Source organism: Centroberyx affinis, unplaced genomic scaffold (genome assembly GCF_046629955.1).
Source record: "Centroberyx affinis isolate AG114_WGS23_722 - 3 ecotype Tasmania unplaced genomic scaffold, CSIRO-AGI_Caff_v1 ptg000193l_1, whole genome shotgun sequence".
In the NCBI taxonomy this organism is placed as follows: Eukaryota; Metazoa; Chordata; class Actinopteri; order Beryciformes; family Berycidae; genus Centroberyx; species Centroberyx affinis.
This window is the reverse complement of record NW_027278886.1, coordinates 106,835-132,270: the sequence shown is the minus strand read 5'-3', so window position 1 is coordinate 132,270 and position 25,436 is coordinate 106,835. Positions and strand designations below refer to the sequence as shown.

Here is a 25,436-nt window from a genome sequence, read left to right as displayed (position 1 = left end):
CTAATCATAATCAACTCTAATAATTAGAGTTCTGATATTGTGTGTGACACAGGAAGCTGAATCCTATCAATAACAGTTTTCGGCAATATTTTTCTTTCTTTTTTTCAAGGCAAAACAAAGAAACTCTTTGTAGTGAGGTGCAATGGGAACAAGAAAATAGGCCTCCTTCAAGTTGATAGATGTGAACTAATCTTCTCGGGCAACTGCCTGAAGAATGTCTGCTGTGCTTAACATGTAGAACGACACAGCTTTTAAGAACACACTGAGCCCCTTTAAATTCAGGACTGGGTGAAAACCACCGTCTTTCTTTTTGACGAGAAAATAAGTGGAATAGATCACCCCAGGCTGTATCAGGGGATCCACAGGTTCAATAGCCCCTTTTACCAAAAGGGTGGATAACTCAGTTTATGGCCTGAGCTTTTTCCAGGTTGTTCACCGTGGTCATTTTTGCGGCCATCACTCATATGATGGGATAGGGCTGTAGTGACTCCAGTATGCATACACTCAGGTACTCATTGAAGGGAAGGACAGTAAAGACAGAGTGAGCTGGAGCACGTCCCTTACAGGGCCTGGATCTGGCTGCTTTGAGTCCAGCTGAAGGTGAGCTGGAGCCATGTGAATGATGGAATAGTGGAATTAACCAATCTCAACCAGAAAATAGACCCATATCCCATGAAAATGTTGACTATTTTCATAGTAATTTTTTCTAAGTCATTTTCTGTTGAGTTGCACATATGTATGACAACTCCTTTTCATAAGGTAAACCTTTCATATCTGGCTATATTAGTGTTGGGTTGCATCAGGCATCTTTGCTGGAGAGAGTGACATGAGGTTGTGTGATGTGTTTAGTGTGATGACACGGTGCTAAGTGATTGCATGTGTTGTAAAAGCAAAGACATTGTTTTTGATCAAGTATTATCATTGTTGTTCTGTGGAAAAAGCAAGGCCTTTGTTGTGTGTGGTTACGATGCAGAGAGCTGAAGGCCAGTCTTCCTGTGGTTGACACCTTGCTGGCTCAGATAGTCGGTGCGGTTTGTCCCTGCAGTGGAAAATGACAGAGGGACATAAAGACTTGTTGCATGTCCACATGTGCATCCAAACACACCCAGGATAGAAAACTGAAATGCTGTAACTTTGTATTTTTCATTCACACATTTGACTTACCAGTGGACAAAGGACAAATAGGCCATATCAGAAGTTGAAATATCCAATAAAATATAGAAATGCTATACAATACCATTTCTACATTGATGTCAGAACTTCTATCAGTTTTCACTGCTTCCTTTGACCCGTTACAAAGCTTTGACATGACAGGCCTCATGGTTTTCACCTCAGTTGTTCTCTTGCCACACTGTGCTGTCTCTTCCTGTCAAAGAAGTGATGTCTACCTAACTTGCTCCTCCCCTGCTGCAGACGCCCATCTAACTCTCTCTATAAGGGAATTTGGACAGTGATACTGGCCCCTCCTCTGTCACACATCAATCATATTCTTGCATGAACATTGGATCTTTATTATATTTTTTCTTCCAGTGACAAAACAAGCATAGTGCAACAAAGCATCAGTTCCACCCTGAGTTACATTTCCAGTGTCTTCATGGTCCTATCTGGTGGCAGCATACACAACATTAGGTTCCACCTCTTTCTCTGATGCGGGCCTCCTGCTTCTCTTTGGTTTTGGATGGAAACTCAGCGCTGCGTACTTCAGCTCATCTGAGTCCAGATTCTGTAAATAAGAGTACACACAATCACACACATCTCACATAGCTGAGTTTGTCAGAGAAACAAACATCTTTAGTCGCATAATCATGACTTGAAATGATTCCAGCACCTTTTAAAACATAGAACATTTTCTAAATCTTAAAATTGGATTCACCTCGCTTTTTTGTGGCTGCAGTTCTTCTTTAGCAGCTAAATAACAGAGAGAATCAGTCTAGTCAGTTAATTATAATTGTCCCAAAACGTTACTGTTTTCAATGCATTTTGGTTTTGGATTTGTCCATCCGATTGACACAACTGACAAGAGAATGAGCAATAAAATACAACACATATCTGTCAGAAAGTACCTGTCTGAAGTTGGCTGATTTTGAGAACCAGACCGACGATGACCATAACGAGGAAAACAGTCACACCACCCAGGATCACAGAAGCCAGGCTTGTTATTCCATCAGGCTTTTCTACAAGAACTAAAGATTATTAAATGAGACTCTCTGAACTCTCCTTTAGTGGTTTTAGACCTGGCTAATGCTAAAATGGATCAAATTAACTACAGATGAGCTGTTTTACATTCAAACAATTATCAAAGGGAGGAGAATCTTACTTTTACACAAGCCATCCACTTCATCAAAGTTGCCACTGCCTTTAAAAAAGATGACGAAAGAAACATCTTGATTTTATTTTGACTGTATAACACATAATCCTATTTTATCATTGATTAAATAGGCCACATATCAGTTACTTTTTGTCTATATATCGTTTTGCGGCTACTGTGAGAATTTGAGATGTAAGTATCATGAGAAAGACATAATAGTCATGAATGGGAACCAAAAGACAGACAAGATTTAATGATGATCTTACCTTGAACCTTTAAATAAGTTGCATTGACAATGACTGTGTCTCCGTCTATGTAAAACCCACAGAAATAAAGTCCAGAGTCAGATAAATCCACTGGCATGATTTTCAGAAAGAGAGTGGAGACATTGGATGTCATTTCAAATTTGCCATTTTGAAAACCATCACACAACCAAGCCTTGTCATCTGACTTGTACATAGAGGAGATGCAGCAGGGTTTGGATCTGTTGACCAATCTGTACCAGACTGAGTACATGGAATAACTGGAAATGTTTCTGCACATCAACATGACTTCTTCACCAGGCTGGACCTCCACAGTCTGAGACTCACAAACGGAGACAGGGATCCAGCCTGAAACAAACCAGAGAGAACAAGTGATTTAATACTAGGTTGATAAGTTATTAATTATTTACAGGTTTCAATTCTGGTGGGTTACTGTATTGATGAGAAGTTAGTGATGCAGTTAGTGTTGAGAATAATTGAATATCAGTACTTACTCAGGTTGCAGAGAAGTAAAGCTGTTACCAAGGTGTAGCTCATCATTGTGCATATGACCGTATCACTGCAATGGCTCTTAATATAACTGAGCTCCAGTGAGGGGGTTTCAATGGAAAGAGGCGGGGTGTTTTATGCTGTTTATTTGTTCGCTTACACTGACCACATTAATGCTTTTGGATCCAACATGTGTCCAAAAATGGACATAAAATACATCAAAGCCTGTTTAAAAAAGTCAAATCGATTCTCAGCACAACAGGGAAGACAACCTAAACTTTTGTTGATTTCTGCTTTAAAAATGAACTCACAGGACAGTTCAGAGCTGCTATAGGAAATATAACTTTAAATCTGAGTCTGGTCTTTCTATGACTGAAGAACTAGACACAAGCTACAGAACTTAACTGTCAACATGTAGCTGGTTAAGATGGAACAATGTGACTTGTATCTGCAGTTGCAGACACTTGACTTGTGTGATTTGCTTTTTTTCAGGTTTTAACTATCTGATAGGATCATTGTTGCCGCATGCTGTCTATGGCTGAATGCGTTTAGTTTCCCTCCAATGCTTACAGGACAAACTGTATTGCTCACGTCCTCGTCTTTTTTATTTTGTCACTGTTGCTACACTTGTATTGTTTTACTTTGACATTACTATTATTGTTATTACCTGCAGTTATTCTATCAGCCAACTTTTGTTTTGTAATCATGTTATTTATGTTGGTATGAAATAAATCTCTGTCATGCTCACACATGTAAGAATGAAAAAGATATGTTTGGGAACACAAACGCAGTGTGCGGGTTTTCTCTTCTTTTTCCCCACGGTGCAGCCGAGGGCATCATGAGGCAATTTCAGGTCAGGCAGTCAGTCAGTCAGTTAGCACATTTACATGGACTGCAATATTCCGATATTAACTCAATTAAGACAATACTCTGAAAAAGACACTGCCATGTAAACAGCATTTTCTGATTACCTTAACCTGAATAAAGTCATAGTCGAAGTAAACAACAGTCAAATTAAGAATTAAGTGGAGTATTCCGATTTTAGGCGCATTATTGAAGTGCATTGTGGACATGTATACACCTTAATCGCACTATGACGTCCTATCAGAGTTTTCGCAGCATTTCGCGACACGTACAACAATCCAACTTCTTGACGACACATGCTCTAGCTTCCAGCGAGTGTTGCGAACTTGTTTACAGAAGAAAAGATGACTGCCACCGGTAAAAAGAAGTCCCAACACTACATACTCATAAGGGTATACCATGGTAGCAACATGACAGAAAGGGTTTCAGGTTAAATTCTGGAGGGAAACTCGGACGTAGGACGTAGGAACGTAATGTGGGTGTGCGTCTTCAGTCATTAATCGGACTATGCTCTGTAGCATGTAAACGGGAATAAGAATGGAATATTCTATAAGCAACTCATGTAAACACCTTAATCGAAATATTGTCTTATTTAGAATAAGGTCAATAGTTGGATTATTGCAGTCCAGATAAACGTTGGTCAGTCAGTCAGTCAGTCAGTCAGTCAGTCAGGTAATGCTTAGTGAGATGATGCGCTTCGTCAGATGGCCTCTAGAGGGCGTTTCCGACTGTGACAGGCAGTCTTTCTCATACAGAGGCACAAAATCAAAAGTTGGTCACTGTATAGAAATGGATCTAAATCGATCTCTAATGTTAATCATGTCATGTCTGTCATTTGGAGATGTACAGACAGCAGACCAGCAGCACTGAACTCCATCCACAGAGTCCCCTGCTGTGAAAACAAAAGTGAAACTTAGCATCCCACTGTCAGTAACAGGGATTTGTAGACCGTACCTCATCTTCACTGTTTTACAAACTTTAACAGTAGGTGACTTTAACATTACCTTGTGGTATTTAAGCAACGTTAGTGGAATTAGGTAATTTAACTGTGTCGCAGAGTGCATAGAATTGAACACGTGCCGTAGGTCTGTACAGGATCTGTGCTTGTTCTTCTTTCTTTATTTCTTAAACTGAAAATGTCAGACTTGGAAGGCAAAACGAAGAAACTGTCTGTAGTGAGGTGCAATGGGAACGTGAAAATAGCCATTCTTCAAGCTGATACACGTGAACTAATCTTCTCGACCAACCGGCAGAATGTCTGCTGCACTGAAAATGTGGATCAGAGTAACTGTTACGTGGCAACTAACACTGGTGAACCCAGGTGCGGACACAGACAAGCTGGAGACAGGAATCAGGCAAACAGGTATTTATTGCTGGCTAGTAGAGACCAAGGTGAGGTGGTCCAAGGCCAAGGAGTTGGGCTGACGAGGCACAGGACTGGAGACAAGGCTGGAGCAGAGTAGCTGGGCAGACGGGGCTGGAGCAGAGTAGCTGGGTAGACGGGACACAGGACTGGAGACGGGGCTGGAGCAGACGGAACTGCGGAACAGGAGGGACAGGATCAGGCAGAGAGAAACAGGCAACAAGCAATTGTGCAAGAGAATAGCTAGACATAGACTGACTGAGTGAGTACTACGATCTGGCAAAGTGGATGTGGCAGAGCTGAGTCTTTGTAGAGGTCTTGATCACAGGATAGGTTGCAGCTGGCGGTGCTCCGCTCTGAGTCCAGCACACCTGACTCCACTACACAATCACACAGACACACAGGGAGAGAGCAACTGGGGGCGTGGCAGCAGGTTAGGAGACAGAACGGGAAGTGGAAGGAGTGACAGCAGAGGCAGATGTAACAGTAACTTTTAAGAACACACTGAGTCCCTTTAAATTCAGAACTGGATGAAAACCACCGTCTTTCAATATGATGAGAAAATAAGTTGAATACAACACCCCAGGCTGTATCAGGGGGTCCACAGGTTCAGTAGCCCCTTTTACCAAGAGGATAGATAACTCCTGATTTAGGGCCTGAGCTTTTTCCAGGTCGTTCACCATGGTCACTTTTAAAATAATTTTGCCTACACACAATGTTGTTTTATTTAGGCATTATGCTACTTAATGCCCATTTAGGCACTTTATTTTATTACCTCCGCCAAGGAGGTTATGTTTTCGGTGCCGTTTGTTTGTTTGTTTGTTTGTCTGTTTGTTTGTTTGTTTGTTAGCAGGATTACGGAAAAACTACTGGCCCGATTTTCATGAAACTTCGTGGAAGGGTGTCGCATGGACCAAGGAAGAACCCATTAAATTTTGGAGCGGATCCGGATCTGACTCAGAAACAAGCAATAATAGCACAAACCTTGGCGGAGGTCTGTGCTCTCCGAGTGCCCTTCTAGTTTACTTATTTTTTGTAAACATTTGCTGCTAATCATAAGTTCTTAATTAGGAGTGAAGAGGTTGTTTTATCTCTTTAAATAAAGAGTTAAAAGACGTTATTTTCTGCCTGTGTCCGATTTTCAGTGCCCTACCACCGGTTGGACTTATCAGCATAATTGCCTTGAGTGAAAGTACTAAAGTAATATAACGAGTAATATAACTAGTTACCATATACAGAAAGTAATTAAGTAACTTAATCACACTACTTTGAATAAGGAGTAATAAGTAATAAATAATATATTACATTTTGAAAGTAACTTCCCCAACACTTCCAGTAACTGAGCTGCTGCTGGGAAAAGTGACCAGTGGCCGACCTAGACCTTCAGTTCCTGGCATCACGACCTTTATAGGCTTCAGGGGGCAGCAGTTAGTCTTTGGGGCCCTAGGCTGCTTGAAGGACAAGTGAGTCTGAGTGTGATAGCAGTGGTCCTGCCTCTCAGCAGGGTGCTGATACTTGGGGTGGCCGATAGAGCGAGGTGGCAGTTGGTGGCAGAAAATTGGAGTCATGAAGTCAATTTCTGCTGAGTTGAACATGTGTATGACATCTAATTTTCACAATGTAACCCTTTCATATCTGCCTATGGAAGTGTTGGGTTGCATCAGGCATCTTTTTATTCAAATTTGAAAGCGACAGCTGATGCACCATGTTTAGACAAGAGAGTGAAGTGACATTTCCACCCTTTGAATCTCTACAAATACAACACAAAAATGATCTGCACATCTTATAAGCAAAGAAATTGTCTTTGATCAAGTATCATTGTTGTTCTGTGGAAACAGTGAGGCCTTTGTTGTTGCGTGTGGTTACAATTCAGAGAGCTGAAGGCAAGTCTTCCTGTGGTTGAGACCTTGCTGGCTCAGATAGACAGTGCTGTTCGTCTCTGTAGTGGAAAATGACAGAGGGCATAAAGACTTGTTGCATGAACAAGTTAAAAAATCAATCGTAGAACAGAATGATAAAAGACAAACAGGAGGAAAAGCACAAGACACACAGAAGCAGGACCAAGGATAGAAAACTGAAATGCTGCTGTATCTTTGTATTTTTCATTCACACATTTGACTTACCAGTATAGACCAAAGACACATAGGCTATATCAGAAGAAAATATAGCAATGCTAAAGAATACCATTTCTACATTGATGTCAGAACTTCTATACAAGCTTAGAGGCAGATGATATTTTGTTTACATGACAGAAGCAAGTATGTCAGTATTTGCGGCTTTCCTCTCATACCACACTGTGCTGTCTCTTCCTGTCAAAGAAGTGATGTCTACCTAACTTGCTCCTCCCCTGCTGCAGACGCCCATCTAACTCTCTATATAAGGGAATTTGGACAGTGATACTGGCCCCTCCTCTGTCACACATCACATTATTTTGCTTTCAGATTGAGATCTAAGGTAGGCAGTATAAGAGGAAGACTTTGTTTTGGCATAGTGAGAGAAAGAAAGATGAAGAAACAGGTGAGGATCAAAAGTCAGCACTAGCAAGAGGATGTAAATCTTGCATGAACATTGGACAATTTGACTGTTCATTCCAATGATGAATGAATGATCTCGACAAATACAACTAAAAAATGATATACACATTTTAAAAGCAAAGGAAATGTCTTTGATCAAGTGGTATCGTACAGGCCTTTGCTGTGTGTGTTGACCAGTCTTCCTGTGGTTGAGACCTTGTTGGCTCAGATAGTCAGTGCTGTTTGTCACTACAGTGGAAAATGAGAGGGGACATAAAGACTTGTTGCATGTCCACATGTGCATCCAAACACACCCAGGATAGAAAACTGAAATGCTGCTGTATCTTTGTATTTTTCATTCACACATTTGACTTACCAGTATAGACCAAGGACACATAAGGCCATATCAGAAGTGAAAATATTCAATAACATATTCAAATGATATAGAATATCTTTCAAACACTGATGTCAGAACTTCAACACAAGTGTAGAGGCCAATCATATTTTATTTACATGACAGAAGCAAGTATGTCAGTTTTCACTGCTTCCTTTGACCCGTTCCAAAGCTTTGACATGACAGGCCTCATGGTTTTCACCTCAGTTGTTCTCTTGCCACACTGTGCTGTCTCTTCCTGTCAAAGAAGTGATGTCTACCTAACTTGCTCCTCCCCTGCTGCAGACGCCCATCTAACTCTCTCTATAAGGGAATTTGGACAGTGATACTGGCCCCTCCTCTGTCACACATCAGTCACATTATTTAGCTTTCAGATTGAGGTCTAAGGTAGGCAATATAAGAGGAAGATTTGGTCTTGGCAAAGTGAGAGAAAGAAAGATGAAGAAACAGGTGAGGATCAAACCTCAGCACTAACAAGAAGATGTAAATCTTGCATGAACATTGGATCTTTATAACAAAATTTGACTTTTTATTCCAGTGATAAAGGGAACACACACAAGCAAAAATATAAGAATGATACAATAGCATCAGTTCCACCCTGAGTTGCATTTCCAGTGTCTTCATGGTCCTATCTGGTGGCAGCATACAAAACATTTGGTTCCACCTCTTTCTCTGATGCGGGCCTCCTGCTTCTCTTTGGTTTTGGATGGAAACTCAGCGCTGCGTACTTCAGCTCATCTGAGTCCAGATTCTGTAAATAAGAGTACACACAATCACACACATCTCACATAGCTGAGTTTGTCAGAGACAAATGACTTGAAGTAATTCCAGCACCTTTTAAAGCATAGAACATTTAAAAGTCAATCTTAAAACTGGATTCACCTCGCTTCTTTGCGGCTGCAGTTCTTCTTTAGCAGCTAAATAACAGACAGAATCAGTCTAGTCAGTTAATGCATTTTGGTGCAGCAGAAAGTTTTGGATTTGTCCATCATATTGACACAACTTAAAGAGAGTGAGCAATAAAATATAACACATATCTCTCAGAAAGTACCTGTCTGAAGTTGGCTGATTTTGAGAACCAGACCGACGATGACCATAATGAGGAAAACAGTCACACCACCCAGGATCACAGAAGCCAGACTTGTTATTCCATCAGGCTTTTCTACAAGAACTAAGGATTATTAAATTAGACTCTCTGAACTCTCCTCTAATGGTTTTAGACCTGGTTAATGCTATAATGGACAAAACTGACAACAGATGAGCTGTTTTACATTCAAACAATTGACAAAGGGAGGAGAATCTTACTTTTACACAAGGTATCCACTTCGTCATCAAATTCACCACTGCCTTTAAAAAAGATGATGAAAGAAACTTCATCTTTATTTTATTTTGACTGTATAACACATCCTATTTTGAGAATGATTAAATAGGCCACATATCAGTTACTTTGTGTCTATATATCGTTTTGCAGCTACTGTGAGGATTTGAGATATAAGTCTCCTGAGAAAGACATAATAGTCATGAATGGGAACCAAAAGACAGATAAGAATTTATGATGATCTTACCTTGAACCTTTAAATAAGTTGCATTGACAATGACTGTGTGTCCATCTATGTCACACCGACAGAAATAAAGTCCAGAGTCAGATAAATCCACTGGCATGATTTTGAGAAAGAGAGTGGAGACATTGGATCTCATTTCAAATTTGCCATTTTGAAAACCATCATAGAACCAAGCCTCGTCATTTGACTTGTACATAGAGGAGATGCAGCAGGGCTTGGATCTGTTGACCAGTCTGAACCACTCTGAGAAAGTGGGATAACTGGAAATGTTGGTGCACATCAACGTGACTTCTTCACCAGGCTGGACCTCCACAGTCTGAGACTCAGAAACGGAGACAGGGATCCAGCCTGAAACAAACACCGGAGAGAACAAGTGATTTAATCCTAGGTTGATAAGTTATTAATTATTTATAAGTATCAATTCTGGTGGGTTACTGTATTGATGAGAAGTTAGTGATGCAGTTAGTGTTGAGAATAATTGAATATCAGTACTTACTCAGGTTGCAGAGAAGTAAAGCTGTTACCAAGGTGTAGCTCATCATTGTGCATATGACTGTATCACTTCAATGGCTCTTAATATAACTGAGCTCCAGTGAGGGGGTTTCAATGGAAAGAGGCGGGGTGTTTTATGCTGTTTATTTGTTCGCTTACACTGACCACATGAATGCTTTTGGGTAATTGGGTTCATCGTAGCCTCAAAGAGTGAATTATAAAGTTTACAGTACGAGGGAAAGTTATTCTTCAGCCCATGTTATTTGATAATTCTTGCTCATGTTCCAACATGTGACCAAAAATGAAACATCGAAGCCTGTCAAATCGATTCTCAGCACAACAAGGAAGAAAACCTAAACTTTTGTTTATCTCTGCTTTAAAAATGAACTCACAGGACAGTGATTTACTTTGTCATTATCATTATTGTTATTACCTGTAGTTATTTTATCAGTCAACTTATTTTTTTTAATCATATTATGTTGGTATGAAATCAAACACTGTCATGCTCACAGTATGTAAGAATGAAAAAACCCAAACGCAGTGTGTTTTTTTTTTTCAGAAGAACGTCTGCTGTGCTTAACATGTGGAACGTTACAGCTTTTAAGAACACATTGAGCCCCTTTAAATTCAGAACTGGCTGAAAACAACCGTCTTTCTTTATGATGAGAAAATAAGTTGAATAGAACACCAGGTTGTATCAGGGGGTCCACAGGTTCAATGGCCCCTTTTACCAAGAGGATGGATAACTCCTGGTTTATGGCCTGAGCTTTTTCCAGGTTGGTCACCATGGTCATTTTGACCCATGTGAAGACTGGGGGCTTGCATCAGAATTGAAGCTTGTAACCCAGGGTCAGAGGTGTGAGCTGCACAGTAACTGAGCTGCTGCTGGGAAAAGTGACCAACAGCCTAGAGCCCTGCATTCCAGCCCGAGCCCGACAGAGCCCGAAGCTACTGACAGACTCAGGTTTTTTGGCTTGAAATCAATAGGCATATCAATCAAAGAAACTACTAATTTAAGAAAATAAATACAAATTGATTATAAAACAAAGTTAAGTTAGAAAACCGTTTTAGCCTATCACACACACACACAGTCTGCCTGGCGCACACACACGCACCCTCTCGTCACTTCCAAGCAAGAACATTACTGTTCTTGGAATGTTCTTGAGAAAATGGACTTTAGCCATGTTCTTTGGTGAAGCTTTTGATCATCGTACACAGCATGCGTTCCGTTTGCGTATCCAAGCTGCTCCACCAGCTCCGTTACGGTCAGCCCGTTCTGTTGAGCGTATCTAGGTTTTTACCTTGGCTATGGGTAAGTGAACACAGTTATCTAGTTTTGCTTATTGTTCTATAAACAACTCAGGTTGTACTGTGAGGAACATTAATGTACCATAGAGGAGTACGTATGTCACTTTTTTTGAGTGTAGGTGCACTGTTGCCAAATAGAAGCTTCTCAGCAGCTATCCGTGGATAACCTCATCTCCAGCATATATTTAAGCGACATTGGTTCATGTATTGTCTATTTTGTTAACTGACATGGTGATGAATGACTACAATAAGCAAACTATTGCCATTTATATACATTTATGTGGCTAAAATATGGAACGGACGGACGCGTAGTAGTCCGTCAAAAAATGTTGCGTATCTCCAGAGTTGCGGCTCTGATCCGGCTTTGTGGTAGCCTACTTTGCGCTCGGCCAGAACTGACACATTTAATACTGGTGATGCTTTGGAAGTGTTTTGTCTGGTGTTTTGTATGGTGTTTTGTATGGTGTTGGTTCAATAGGCTATTCGAAATTGATCAAACATATTAGGTTTATATGTAAAAAAAAATAAAAAATACATTGGGCTCGTGTCAGGCTCGGGCCTAAATTTGAGGCCCGTGCAGGGCTCTACAACAGCCGACCTAGACCTTCAGCTCCTGGCATCACGACCTTTATAGGCTTCAGGGGGCAGCAGTTAGTCTTTGGGGCCCTAGGCTGCTTGAAGGACAAGTGAGTCTGAGTGTGATAGCAGTGGTCCTGCCTCTCAGCAGGGTGCTGATACTTGGGGTGGCCCATAGAGCGAGGTGGTAGTTGGTGGCAGTGGAGTCATGAAGTCAATTTCTGTTGAGTTGAACATGTGTATGACATCTCATTTTAACAATGTAACCCTTTCAAATCTGCCTATAGAAATGTTGGGTTGCATCAGGCATCTTTGCTGCAAATTTGAAAGTGACAGCTGATGCACCATGTTTAGACAAGAGAGTGAAGTGAGGTGTGAAATGTTTGGTTTGGCCTGTGATAAAGGGAACAACATTTCCATCATTTGAATCTCTACAAATACAACACAAACATGATCTGCACATCTTATAAGCAAAGAAATTGTCTTTGATAAAGTAGTATCATTGTTGTGTGTAAACAGCGAGGCCTTTGTTGTGTGTGGTTGCGATGCAGAGAGCTGAAGGCCAGTCTTCCTGTGGTTGAGACCTTGCTGGCTCAGATAGTCAGTGCTGTTTGTCACTACAGTGGAAAATGGCGGAGGGCCATGAAGACTTGTTGCATGTCCACATGTGCATCCAAACACACTCAGGATAGAAAACTGAAATGCTGCTGTATCTTTGTATTTTTCATTCACACATTTGACTTACCAGTATAGACCAAAAGCACATAAGGCTATATCAGAAGTGAAAATATTCAATAACAGATACAAACACTATAGAATACTATTTACACACTGATGTCAGAACTTCAACACAAGTGTAGAGGCCAATCATATTTTGTTTACATGACAGAAGCAAGTATGTCAGTATTCACTGCTTCCTTTGACCCGTTACAAAGCTTTGACATGACAGGCCTCATGGTTTTCACCTCAGTTGTTCTCTTGCCACACTGTGCTGTCTCTTCCTGTCAAAGAAGTGATGTCTACCTAACTTGCTCCTCCCCTGCTGCAGACGCCCATCTAACTCTCTCTATAAGGGAATTTGGACAGTGATACTGGCCCCTCCTCTGTCACACATCAATCACATTATTTTGCTTTCAGATTGAGATCTAAGGTAGGCAATATAAGAGGAAGATTTGGTTTTGGCAAAGTGAGAGAGAGAAAGATGAAGAAACAGGTGAGGATCAAACCTTAGCATTAGCAAGAAGATGTAAATCTTGCATGATCATTGGATCTTTATAACAAAATTTGACTTTTTATTCCAATGAGAAAAGAACACACACAAGCAAAAATGTGACAATACAATAGCATCAGTTCCACCCTGAGTTGCATTTCCAGTGTCTTCATGGTCCTATCTGGTGGCAGCATACACAACATTTGGTTCCACCTCTTTCTCTGATGCGGGCCTCCTGCTTCTCTTTGGCTTTGGATGGAAACTCAGCGCTGCGTACTTCAGCTCATCTGAGTCCAGGTTCTGTAAATAACACAATCACACACATCTCACATAGCTGAGTTTGTCAGAGACAAATGACTTGAAGTAATTCCAGCACCTTTTAAAGCATAGAACATTTAAAAGTCAATCTTAAAACTGGATTCACCTCGCTTCTTTGCGGCTGCAGTTCTTCTTTAGCAGCTAAATAACAGACAGAATCAATATAGTCAGTTAATTGATTGACATCACTGTTGTCAATGCATTTTGGTGCAGCAGGAAGTTTTGGATTTGTCCATCATATTGACACAACTTAAAGAGAATGTGCAATAAAATATAACACATATCTCTCAGAAAGTACCTGTCTGAAGTTGGCTGATTTTGAGAACCAGACCGACGATGACCATAACGAGGAAAACAGTCACACCACCCAGGATCACAGAAGCCAGGCTTGTTATTCCATCAGGCTTTTCTACAAGAAGTAAGGTTTATTAAATTAGACTCTCTGAACTCTCCTTTAGTGGTTTTAGACCTGGCTAATGTTGAAATGGAAAAAACTGACCACAAAGGAGCTGTTTTACATTCAAACAATTGACAAAGGGAGGAGAATCTTACTTTTACACAAGGTATCCACTTCGTCATCAAATTCACCACTGCCTTTAAAAAAGAAAGACAAAAGAAACTTCATCTTTATTTTATTTTGTTTAGATAAACTGTTTTACATTCAAACAACTGAGAAATATCAACCTGCGCAATGAATGAAATCTTTATGAGAGGGAGGGAGAATCTTACTTTTAGACTTGTCATCCCCTTCATCATCAAAGTCCCCATTGCCTTTAAAAAAGATGACGATATAATTTCATCTTGATTTTCATTTTGACTATATAAGACACAATCCTATTTTGACAATATTTAAATTTTCGCTTTATGTTGTTTTGAGGTTACTATGAGGATACATTTCAGATATAAGTATCATGAGAAAGACATAACAGTCATGAAAGGGAGCTAAAAGACAGACAAGATTTAATGATGATCTTACCTTGAAGCTTTAAATAAGTTGCATTGACAATGACTGTGTGTCTGTCTATGAAAAATCCACAGAAATAAAGTCCAGAGTCAGATAAATCCACTGGCTTGATTTTGAGAAAGAGAGTGGAGACATTGGATCTCATTTCAAATTTGCCATTTTGAAAACCATCACAGAACCGAGCCTTGTCATCTGACTTGGACATGGAAAAGATGCAGCGGGGTTTGGATCTGTTGACCAGTCTGAACCACTCTGAGGGAGTGGGAGAACTGGAATTGCTGGTGCACATCAACGTGACTTCTCCACCAGGCTGGACCTCCACAGTCTGAGACTCACAAACCGAGACAGGGATCCAGCCTGAAACAAACACCGGAGAGAACAAGTGATTTAATCCTAGGTTGATAAGTTATTAATTAGTTATTCGTTTCAATTCTGGTGGGTTACTGTATTGATGAGAAGTTAGTGATGCAGTTAGTGTTGAGATAATTGAATATCAGTACTTACTCAGGTTGCAGAGAAGTAAAGCTGTTACCAAGGTGTAGCTCATCATTGTGCATATGACCGTATCACTGCAATGGCTCTTAATATAACTGAGCTCCAGTGAGGGGGTTTCAATGGAAAGAGGCGGGGCGTTTTATGCTGTTTATTTGTTCATCTCACACTGACCACATGAATGCTTTTGGGTAATTGGGTTCATCGTAGCCTCAAAGAGTGAATTATAAAGTTTACAGTACGAGGTAAAGTTATTCTTTAGTCCATGTTATTTGATAATTCTTGCTCATGTTCCAACATGTGACCAAAAATGGACATAAAATCCATCAAAGCCTGTTTTAAAAAGTCAGGGAAGACAACCTAAACTATTTTTGATCTCTGATTTAAAAATGAACTCAGAGCTGCTAAGAAATATAACTTTAAATCTGAGTCTGGTCTTTCTATGACTGAAGAACTAGACACAAGCTACAGAACTCAAGATAACTGTCAACATGTAGATGGTTAAGATGGAACAATGTGACTTGTATCTGCAGTTACAGACAGCTGATTTGTGTGATTTGTTTTTTTTCAGGTTTTTACTTTCTGACTTGATCATCGTCCGATTGTGTTGCCACACGCTGCCTGAGGCTGAATGTGTTGAGTTTCCCTCCAATGCTTACAGGAGAAACTGTATTGCCGACGTCCTCGTCCTTTTGTTTGTTACACTTGTATTGTTTTGTCCAAATTGATTTACTTTGTCATTATTATTATTGTTATTACCTGTAGTTATTTTATCAGTCAACTTCTTTTTTTTTATCATGTTATGTTGGTATGAAATCAAACACTGTCATGCTCACAGTAAGAATTAAAAAAATATCATGCTTGGGAACACAAATGCGGTGTGTGGTTTTTCTCTTTTTTTTTTCAGAAGAACGTCTGCTGTGCTTAAAGTCCCACTGAAACGGAAGTTAGAGCGTCTTTAGCTTATGTACTGTGACGTATTTCCCAGTTAAATGGAATATTTGAGCAATGTACAGTTACAAGAGGGATTTAAATCAAATCCTTTGCATTTGATTGGACCGCTAAACAGTGGGTGGGGTTTAGAGTTTAGCGCAATACGGAGCTACAGAGAGAAACGGAGCTACAGAGGACTGTTGGATCCAAACACACCTCCCTCACCTGTTGTTAGATCAGGAGGAGGACAAGGGAGAGATGAATGAATTAGACCTCAGCGACATTGTTTTGGAAATGAAAACGTTAGTTATGTTACCATAACTCCAGATTCTATGAGTATAGGCGTAGCCCTCTAAGAGCTGTCGCTATTGGGTTTATCCCTCTCGTGCATGCGCAGTCTGAAGATTTTCTTTCCCGCCACGTATGCTACAGTGGCTACACTCAGGTCCTCAATTATAGAATATACAGCGTCGGGACCTGAGCTCTGCTCCCAAAAGCCAGTAATTTCTTCGGCCAATGTCAGTGGAGCAGGGGGCCTAAATCTTAGATGGCTACGCATATACTCATAGAATCTGGAGTTATGACAACATAACTAACGTTCTATTTCGTATAGGCTTCCCCTATATGATGTAGTCAATGCCCACTGAGACACCAAGGACCTCAAGCAGATAACATACACCAGGGGCCCGTTCCATAAAGCGCGCTAAGAAAAGTGGGGATTAAAGTCCAAAACCTGACTTGAATGAACCTAACAAATCAGTCGGGGCTAAAGCGGTTCCATAAAGGTCAATTCAAGTTCACGCAATCAGACTAATTCGAGACAGGTTCAACTAGTCAGGATAATTGCGTGTGCACGCCATTCTTAAGCAGCCTGAGAGGTCGAACATGGATCACATCGATACACCGTGGCAAAAAGCAATGGGAAAGAGAGAGCGGCGATGTTCACGGCCACCGAGCAGCGCTTATTAGTAGAAATACGGTATATGAAGGAATGAAACATATAATAACCAAAAAATGTAATGCAGCTGCCATAAACAAAATACAAACAAAATATTTTGATACAAACAAAATTAAATCTTGGGCACAATACATTCAAACAGTTAGTAAGAACAGAAAACCTGTAGGTTATTAAAATATCTTATGCAAGAATACATAGATATTAAACCTCAAGGCTGCAAATGTATACATGTTTAATATATACGTATTTTACAGCTTTTGATTTCCCCACCTCTGATCATGAAATGCAATCGCAGGTGGGGACACGCTTTCCCCCACTCTCTGGTATGTTTTATTCTGTCAGTGAATTAAATACATGTATTTCTCCAATATGACAGTACATGGCGCAAACAACTTCCAAATAAAACGCATGGATTATAGAAGGTGCGTTCTTTCCAGCTCATAAATTTGCAGAGCTGTGGATAAAAGAAGGGCGACCAAGTGTAAAAAGAAAAGGAGGTCCGTCATCAACGCTAATTGTTTTGCTAAAAGAACGGTGCTGACTGGCACACAGCTGGCATCACCTGCGGGCCAGACGCATAAAACTGTAGATTCAAGCCAAAGCAGCCACTGTACAGTATTACGCACAGCCATTACGCACCGGCACTGCTGTATATTTTGAGCCATAATGGCCCGATTGATCACACCAGTAGGTCTGATTTATTATCTGATGTGCGTTATTCCTATTCCCACATTACTGTATGATATGGTGACAATATGTAAACCTATTTATGAGACAGGCTTACGTAGAAAAGGGATGTATATATACAGTACTCATCAATGAAAGCACACGCCATGACTGACAAAGAACGACACATGGGTTGAGGTCCTTATTTAAGTTAAGTTTTAAGTTTACTTTTTGACATTGGTTTAAATGTATTAATCAATACATTAACCAATACATTTTTAAACATGGTTTCCTATCGGGCAAATACTACATTTCTGGTCAATATATGTTTTTGCAATTGTACTGTTAACTATTTATGTAGCTATTGTCATTCTATTGGGGTCATTTGGTTTGAGACATATTTTATGTAGCATAAGCCTAGACGTTTGATATCACATACCATATAATTAAACACGTAGGTCTATATCTTATCATTAATCATTGTATAATTTATTTAATTTATTATTTATTTAAGTAGATTTTCTATTAACTTTAATTTTTTGACTGATAGTGGTTATAAAGTAAAATAATATGGCAGCACGCCAGAAAGTCAGTGGTAAAATCATGGCTTTCTCGTCGGGTCAGTGTTACGGGAACTCTGGTTAAGCAACAATTAAGGCTTAGCCTGACAGTTAGCCTGCCCCAGACCAGGTTAGTTTCCCAGCATAAGTTGCCATAGTAACTGAGCTTGAGCTATGTTGAATTTGATTTATGGAACCGAATAAACTGAAAATGAGTCAGACTAACCGAAAGAAGCCTGGCTTATTTGGTAAACTCGCTTTATGAAACAGGGCTCAGTTCACAACCCTATAATGCCAAGCGTAATAAGGCAGCAAAACACCGGCTGTGCCATGGCTGACCTCATGTCAACCCTGTGTGGAAAAAAGGCGAGTGGTAGACACTCGCTCCACACAACACTGCCGTTACAGAATGTGAGACGTTGATTGCGTATCGTAATAATCGCTCATGCAGCCCACTAATCCGTGATGATTGGATTGGGGGCGCACCGTTTGGCATGTGCGTGAAAAAACGCCAGATCTGACAACGCGTCATCTGCGGTCTAGCACGTTTAAGACTGAATGACCTGGCAGTGCGGCGGCTCGGCTCCCGCCGCACTGTAGGCTTGTGTGATGGTATGGATGGAGACGCTTCCTCTGCCTCATTTCTGTGAGGCGGGGGGAAGAACCCCTCGAGGGAAATAATTCTCGACCAAAAGGAGTTTGTTAGGACTTTAGGTGTGAATGAGGGATTTGGCTGTAAAGTCGCTGCACTCCCGTCCTCTCTAATAGAAAGGCAGGACAGTGAGACCGACTTGGATAGCATCTTGAGAGAGATTTGGGCTATCGGCTCGAAAGGGGGACCCCCCAGAACACCAGAGGTAAAACCCACTGCGGAGCTACAGAGCGCACGACAGGTTTCTGTCGTCTGACTCCCTTTAAAAAGCGCTTCACCAAGGGATGCACGAAAACTGATCTCTCTCCATAGCCCTCATGGCAGGATGAAATGGCTGCAGCATACGCTTTGATTGTAGATGGAGCCAAATCGTTATCCACCAGCATCTGAAGGTAGGTTAACACGAGAGGCAGAGGACACAACGTGGGATCTGAGCCTCTCTCCACACACCAGCACTGAAAAGCAGACCATCTACCCGTGTAACACGCTGTAGTAGAAGGGGCTCTCGCACCTTGGATAGTGCGCACCACCGCAGGGAGCAGACCTAACCTTTCCAAGCGCTCCCGTGCAGCGGCCAGGCCCACAGTTGTTGGCCTATTACCGGGAGGTGGAGGATCGCACCGTCCAGCTGTGACAGTGCGTCTCTGCACCATGGGAGCTGCCACGGTTTCCCCGCCAGCAGCTGCACCATGATCGGGAACCAAGACGTGCTTGTGCGTTCTGGTGCCACCAGAGTAACCGCTAGGTTCTCCTCCTGAACACGCGCTAAGAGGCGAGAAATTAGGGGAACTGGGGGAAACGCATAAAGGAGAGCCCTGGGCCACGGCCGGTGAGAGAAGGCATCCACTCCCAATGGAGGATTGTCGTGCGTTCATGGAGAACCACAGTGCGCATTGCGCGTTCTCTCGTGAGGTGAACAGATCCACCCTCGCCTTCCCGAATCTCTCCCACAACATCTGAATTAGTGTGGGACTCAGTTTCCACTCTGCCGCGAGAGATCAAGTCCACAGCACGGTTCTGTACCCCTGGAATGTACACCGCTCTGATGGAGAGCAGGTGTCTGTGAGACCACAGCAAGAGGCTCCTGGCTATCTCCAGCAGCCGGGCTGAGTGCACACCGCCCTGACGGTTGATGGATGCTGCCGCCGCCATGTTGTCTGTCCTCACTACGACATGCCTGTTCGTCAGCATCGGAACAAAGTGCTTCAGCACTTTGAGCACCGTGGACAGTTCCAGACAGTTTACGTGGAGGGAAGGAGGATTCTCCCATTTTCCCCCCACAACGTGAGACTCGCGCATCCCTCCCCAGCCTGAAAGAGAGAGAGTTCCTGAGGGGAACCCCTGTCGACAGGACACAGGGGGTTTTCCAGTATGCCAGGTCTGACTGCAGTGAGGGAGGGATGGACAGCATGCGTCTTCTGTGCCGTATTGGGTCAAGACACAGGCGGCTGAACCATCTCTGAATTTTCCTCATGTGGAGGAGTCCCAAGGGAATCACCACGTGACTTGCAGACATCATGCCTAGCAGACGCATCACAGACAGCGCCGTCACCACTCTGTGAGGTGCGATGTGAGACAGCAGAGAGCTTAGCTCCTCCAGCCTGGCTGGGGACAGCTTTGCTCTCATGGTGGCAGAGTTCAAGTCCACACCCAGGTAAATTGGCTGGGGAGCGGAGAGCTCTTTTGCCAGTTCATGGCGAAACCCAGTGTTTGCAGATGCTGCACAACTTCCACTGTGTGGGGTGCAGCCTTTTCCTGGGAGTGAGCCATAAGGATTACGTTGTCTAGGTAGAACAAAACCCTGATCCCTTTCCTGCGTAATGGCTCCAACGCCGTTTCCATACACTTGGAAAAGGTGTGCGGAGCCAGAGAGTAACCGAATGGTAACCGGTTGTACTGGTACTGGATTCCCTGGAAGGAGAAGCGCAGAAACGTCCTGTGCTTGGGAATGACGGGGATGTGGAAATATGCATCTCTCAGTTCGATGGATGTGAACCAATCACCGGGACGCACGCATTCCAACACATGTCTGATTGTCAACATGTGAAAAGGCCGCTTCATAATGTATTTGTTGAACAGGGACAGGTCCAAAATCGGCCTCATCCCGCCTGTTTTCTTTGGTGTGACAAAATAGCGGGAATAAAACCCCTCGTTCTCTTCTCCTGGAGGGACAGGAGCGATAGCTTCCATCCCCAGAATCTCTGCTAGTTCTGCCTTCAGGGCTGTTGTCTCTGATAGAGATGACATGGTCGTTTCCACCACACCGAGAAATGGGGGGGGGACTGGCGAACTGGAGCGTGTAGCCCTTTGAAATAAACCTTGACATCCATGTATTCATGGATAACAGGTTTTGCCCCACTGAGCAGTGCTCTGTAAGTGGCCGCGCGCACGTCTGTTGGTAATCCTTTACGGTCAGTGAAGCACATTTTAAGTCAAGTCAAGTCAAGTCAAATTTCTTTATACAGCACATTTCATACACAGGGCAACACAATGTGCTTTACATAAAAAGACAATACAGTATGCATATGCAATATGCATCAACAAGTGTTAGTGCAGTTACACAAGAATCAGTGCAGAATATGCCAATGTCAAAATATACAAAACACACACACACAGACTCACACACACACACACACACACACACACACACACACACACACACACACACACACACACACACATTAAGAACTTAGCCATAGATTGTTGTGAAAAGAAAGGTTTTTAACCTGGTTTTAAAGGTGTTCAGTGTGGGGGCCTCTCTCAGGTCCTCAGGCAGGGCGTTCCATCTACTTGGGGCATAAATACAAAAGGCAGCATCCCCTGCTTTGGAGTTAGTACGAGGGACGGTTAAAAGACCGCTGCCTGTGGACCTGAGAGTTCTTGCTGGTTTGTATCTAATTAGCATGTCTGTTATATACTGAGGTGCAAGGCCATTTAGAGCTTTGTAAACAAGTAGTAGAATTTTAAAATCGATTCTAGTTTTGACAGGGAGCCAATGCAGGGATCTAAGAACCGGTGTAATGTGTTCAGACTTTTTAGTTCCGGTGAGAACGCGTGCAGCTGCATTTTGAATTAACTGTAGTCGCCGCACGGCTGATTTTGGAAGGCCGGTGAAAAGACCATTACAGTAGTCTAGTCTACTTGTTATAAATGCATGAATTAATTTCTCAGAGTCTGATTTTGATAGAAAGCCCCTCAGTTTTGAAATGTTTTTTAGATGGTAGAAGGCTGATCTTGTGAGTTGATTGATATGGCTCTTAAAATTTAGATCGCCGTCTATGATTACACCCAGATTTCTAGCTTCACTTTTGCTCTCCAGAGACAGAGAACTGAGATGAGCTGCAATTTTCTGTCTCTGAGCCTTTGCACCAAAGATGAGTATTTCTGTTTTGTCTTTGTTCAGTTGTAAAAAGTTCTGTGACATCCATAGATTAATATCATCAATACACTGAGTTAGGGAATGTATGGGATCTAGGTCCTCGTGGGATAGGGATATGTACAGTTGTGAATCATCTGAATAAATATGGTAGTTTATTTTGTGTTTCTGTATGACATGTGCGAGTGGGAGCATATAGAGATTAAACAGTAGTGGTCCAAGAATCGAACCTTGGGGTACCCTTCTCACTCTTTCCGAGGCAAAGTCACCAATGGACACAAAGAACTGCCTGCCCTGTAGGTAGGATCTGAACCAGTTTAGAACCGGGCCGGATAGGCCGACCCATTTTTCTAACCTCTGTAGTAAAATGTCATGGTCAACAGTGTCGAAAGCGGCACTGAGATCCAGAAGCACAAGAACAGATAGTTTATTGGAGTCTGTGTTTATATGCAGATCATTCACAACTTTGATAAGTGCTGTTTCTGTGCTATGGTGGGATCGAAAACCAGATTGATAAGTGTCTAGAAGGCTGTTTGATGTTAGATAGTTATTAAGTTGAGAATAAACTGTTTTTTCAAGTATTTTGCTGAGGAAAGGTAAGTTGGAGATGGGCCTGTAGTTGCATCAAGGTTACTCTTCTTCAGAAGTGGTTTAATGACAGCTGTTTTAAGCGCTGCAGGAAATATACCTGACTGAAGAGAGCAGTTAATCATTTCCAATACCTCAGGTGCTAAGCAGTCAAAAATAGTTTTAAAAAATGTGGTAGGGAGAGGGTCCAAGGGTCTCCAATGAGACATGGCACAAGTAATATTCCTGGAGAACTGGAGGGTAGGTTCATTTATAGTACTTGAGGCACTAATGTTCTGTCTGATGGCAATAATTTTGTTATTGAAGAATGTGGCGAATTGCTCACATTTTTTAGTGGACAGCATCTCTGATGGGGTTGGACATGGTGGATTAATAAGTCGATCAACAGTAGAGAAGAGCACTTTACTATTGTTGATATTTTCATTAATGATTTTAGAGAAGAAGGATTCTCTGGCCTGTTTAATTTCTTTGTTGTAGTAACTCAGTCTATCCTTGTAGATTTCATAGTGAACCTGACGTTTTGTCTTTCTCCACTGTCGTTCTGCCTGGCGACACTTTCTCTTAAACTGCCTAACAACCACTCCATTTCTCCAGGGGGCTTTTTGTTTTTTTATGTTTTTAGTTTTAACAGGTGCAATGCTGTCAATGATATTTCGTACTTTTGAGTTGAAGCTGTTCACAGGATCCTCAGTTGGTGATGCCATGAACAATGGTAACTCATTTACAGTTTTCTTAAAGGTTTCAATTGTGTTATTATCAATGGTACGTTTTTTGATTGTTCGAGTACTCTTCTGTTGTACAGGAAAAGCAGACACATCAAAAAATATGCAACAGTGATCTGAGATAGCAACATCCATGACACAGGGTACGGAAATATTAAGTCCTTTTGATATGACCAAGTCCAGAGTATGCCCCTTATTGTGGGTGGGGCCAGAAACATGCTGAGTGAGGTCAAATGCCTCCAGTAGGCTAATTAAGTTTCTGGCATCAGGGTCTGTAGGGATTGTCAACGTGAATTCCCCGAGGGAGATTTCCTTGCACCTATATATATCAGAGAAGACAGTAGCTATTCCACCGCCCCTCTTATCAGATCTAGTGGTATGGATGAACTTGAAGTTAGGAGGTGCAGTCTCAATGAGCGCGACTGCGCCATTTCTATCCAGCCAGGTCTCGGTCAGTAGGGTGAAGTCTAGGTTATGTGTACTTATAAGATCATTAACTAAAAATGACTTATTCGTTAGCGACCTGACGTTTAATAAAGCCATTTTTATTGTTCGAGGTGCATGGCTTTGTGGGGGACTGATAATTGGAGTCCGAACCAGTAATAAATTGTTTAGATTCCTGTATGTTACAGAGAGATTACGGGGTCTGTGTCTATGACTTATAATTACAGGAATTTGTGTAGCAGAGTGACAGTCATTAGTATAATGAATCGGACTCACCAAACATCAGTTTCGTAGTGCGTTGGAGGAGTTTAATGCAAGTTCCATGTTCATGGCGAGAAGACGTGATCCGTGAGAATTTGGATGTACTCCATCGTGTCTGAAGAGGTATGAGCGGTTGAAGAGGGTAATAAAGTTGTCTACAAACAGTACGCTGAGCGAGCAGCAATATCCCTTGAGCCATGTATGAAGTTGACGGACACGGCTGAATTTGACGTCTCCAAAGCTGGGACAGGGCAGTGGGCCGGAGATGATGAGCCGGCGGTCTGATTGTAAAAGGCTATCAATAAGGTTCGTGAAGTCGTCTTTAAGTGTCTCCGACTGTTTATTTTGGAGGTCGTTAATTCCCACATGGATGACAACGGTTGAAGCAGATGGGTTTTGATCCAGCAGCTGTGGGATTTTGGAGTCTATATCCTGGACTCGGGCACCCGGGTAGCAGAAGGTTTTAGCCGCAGGCAGGGTGATGTGTCGAACCATGGATGAGCCGACAACGAGCACAGATGGAGGTCCGAGCTGAGCAGCCGGTGGTTGGTGGTGAGTCTCCCAGGAGCGAGGGCGACGTCTGGGCCCCTTCCGTGTTTCACGCCCCTCGGGTTTGGGGGGAGACTGTCGTGCTGCCTGACTGGATGGCTCTGGTCTACCAGGTGGATGGGAGGAGCTGTCGACACCGGAACAACAACTGGAGGACCTTCCAGTCCTGCCCAACGGTGGACACTGCTGGCCACGATCTTGAGAGCGCGGCTGAATGTTTATCGCCGCAGGGGCAGTGACAGCGGAGGTGTGCGACGCAGCTTTGACAGAGGATCTGCCACTGCTGGATCTAGCAGGAGCAGAAGCAGGAGCAGACGCCGCTGGACAGTTAGCAGGATCGGGAGACGCTCCAGTGTAGACACGGTCTGGAGCTGGGCAGGTTACACCAGCATCACCTGGGTGGTCCGGAGCTTCGTCTGGCAGCGTTGCGTAGCGATTTGACAGGTGGAGTGGTGGGGGAGAAACGACCGCCCGCCCCCCTTTCCTACCTCCCCTGACCACCACCTCCGACCAGGTGGCCTGTGGATTGGGGGTCGAGCAAGAGGATGGCCGAGGGCGTACTGGATCCCACAGAATGGTATCCGAGATGGCGGAGTTCATAGCCGAAATCC

The 25,436-nt window shown here is 42.4% G+C and overlaps 2 protein-coding genes and 1 pseudogene across 2 annotated transcripts; all 3 read right to left on the bottom strand.

The window, feature by feature from the left end:
- Positions 1–1,539: 1,539 nt before the first annotated feature.
- On the bottom strand, positions 1,540–3,111 carry LOC139660034 (uncharacterized; annotated as a pseudogene).
- Positions 3,112–8,734: 5,623 nt separating this feature from the next.
- Positions 8,735–10,298, bottom strand: LOC139659611 (uncharacterized). The gene is made up of 6 exons (XM_071537915.1): positions 10,253–10,298; positions 9,760–10,104; positions 9,500–9,541; positions 9,246–9,365; positions 9,077–9,111; positions 8,735–8,945 (listed from the first exon to the last, which is right to left on the bottom strand). Exons 1-6 carry the CDS (start codon positions 10,296–10,298, stop codon positions 8,823–8,825), a joined length of 711 nt encoding a protein of 236 aa, XP_071394016.1. The 3' UTR covers positions 8,735–8,822.
- A 3,003-nt stretch (positions 10,299–13,301) lies between these two features.
- Positions 13,302–15,174, bottom strand: LOC139659765 (uncharacterized). Its single transcript, XM_071537926.1, has 5 exons — positions 15,129–15,174; positions 14,637–14,981; positions 13,959–14,069; positions 13,767–13,801; positions 13,302–13,642 (listed from the first exon to the last, which is right to left on the bottom strand). Exons 1-5 carry the CDS (start codon positions 15,172–15,174, stop codon positions 13,520–13,522), a joined length of 660 nt encoding a protein of 219 aa, XP_071394027.1. The 3' UTR covers positions 13,302–13,519.
- Between the last annotated feature and the right edge of the window lie 10,262 nt (positions 15,175–25,436).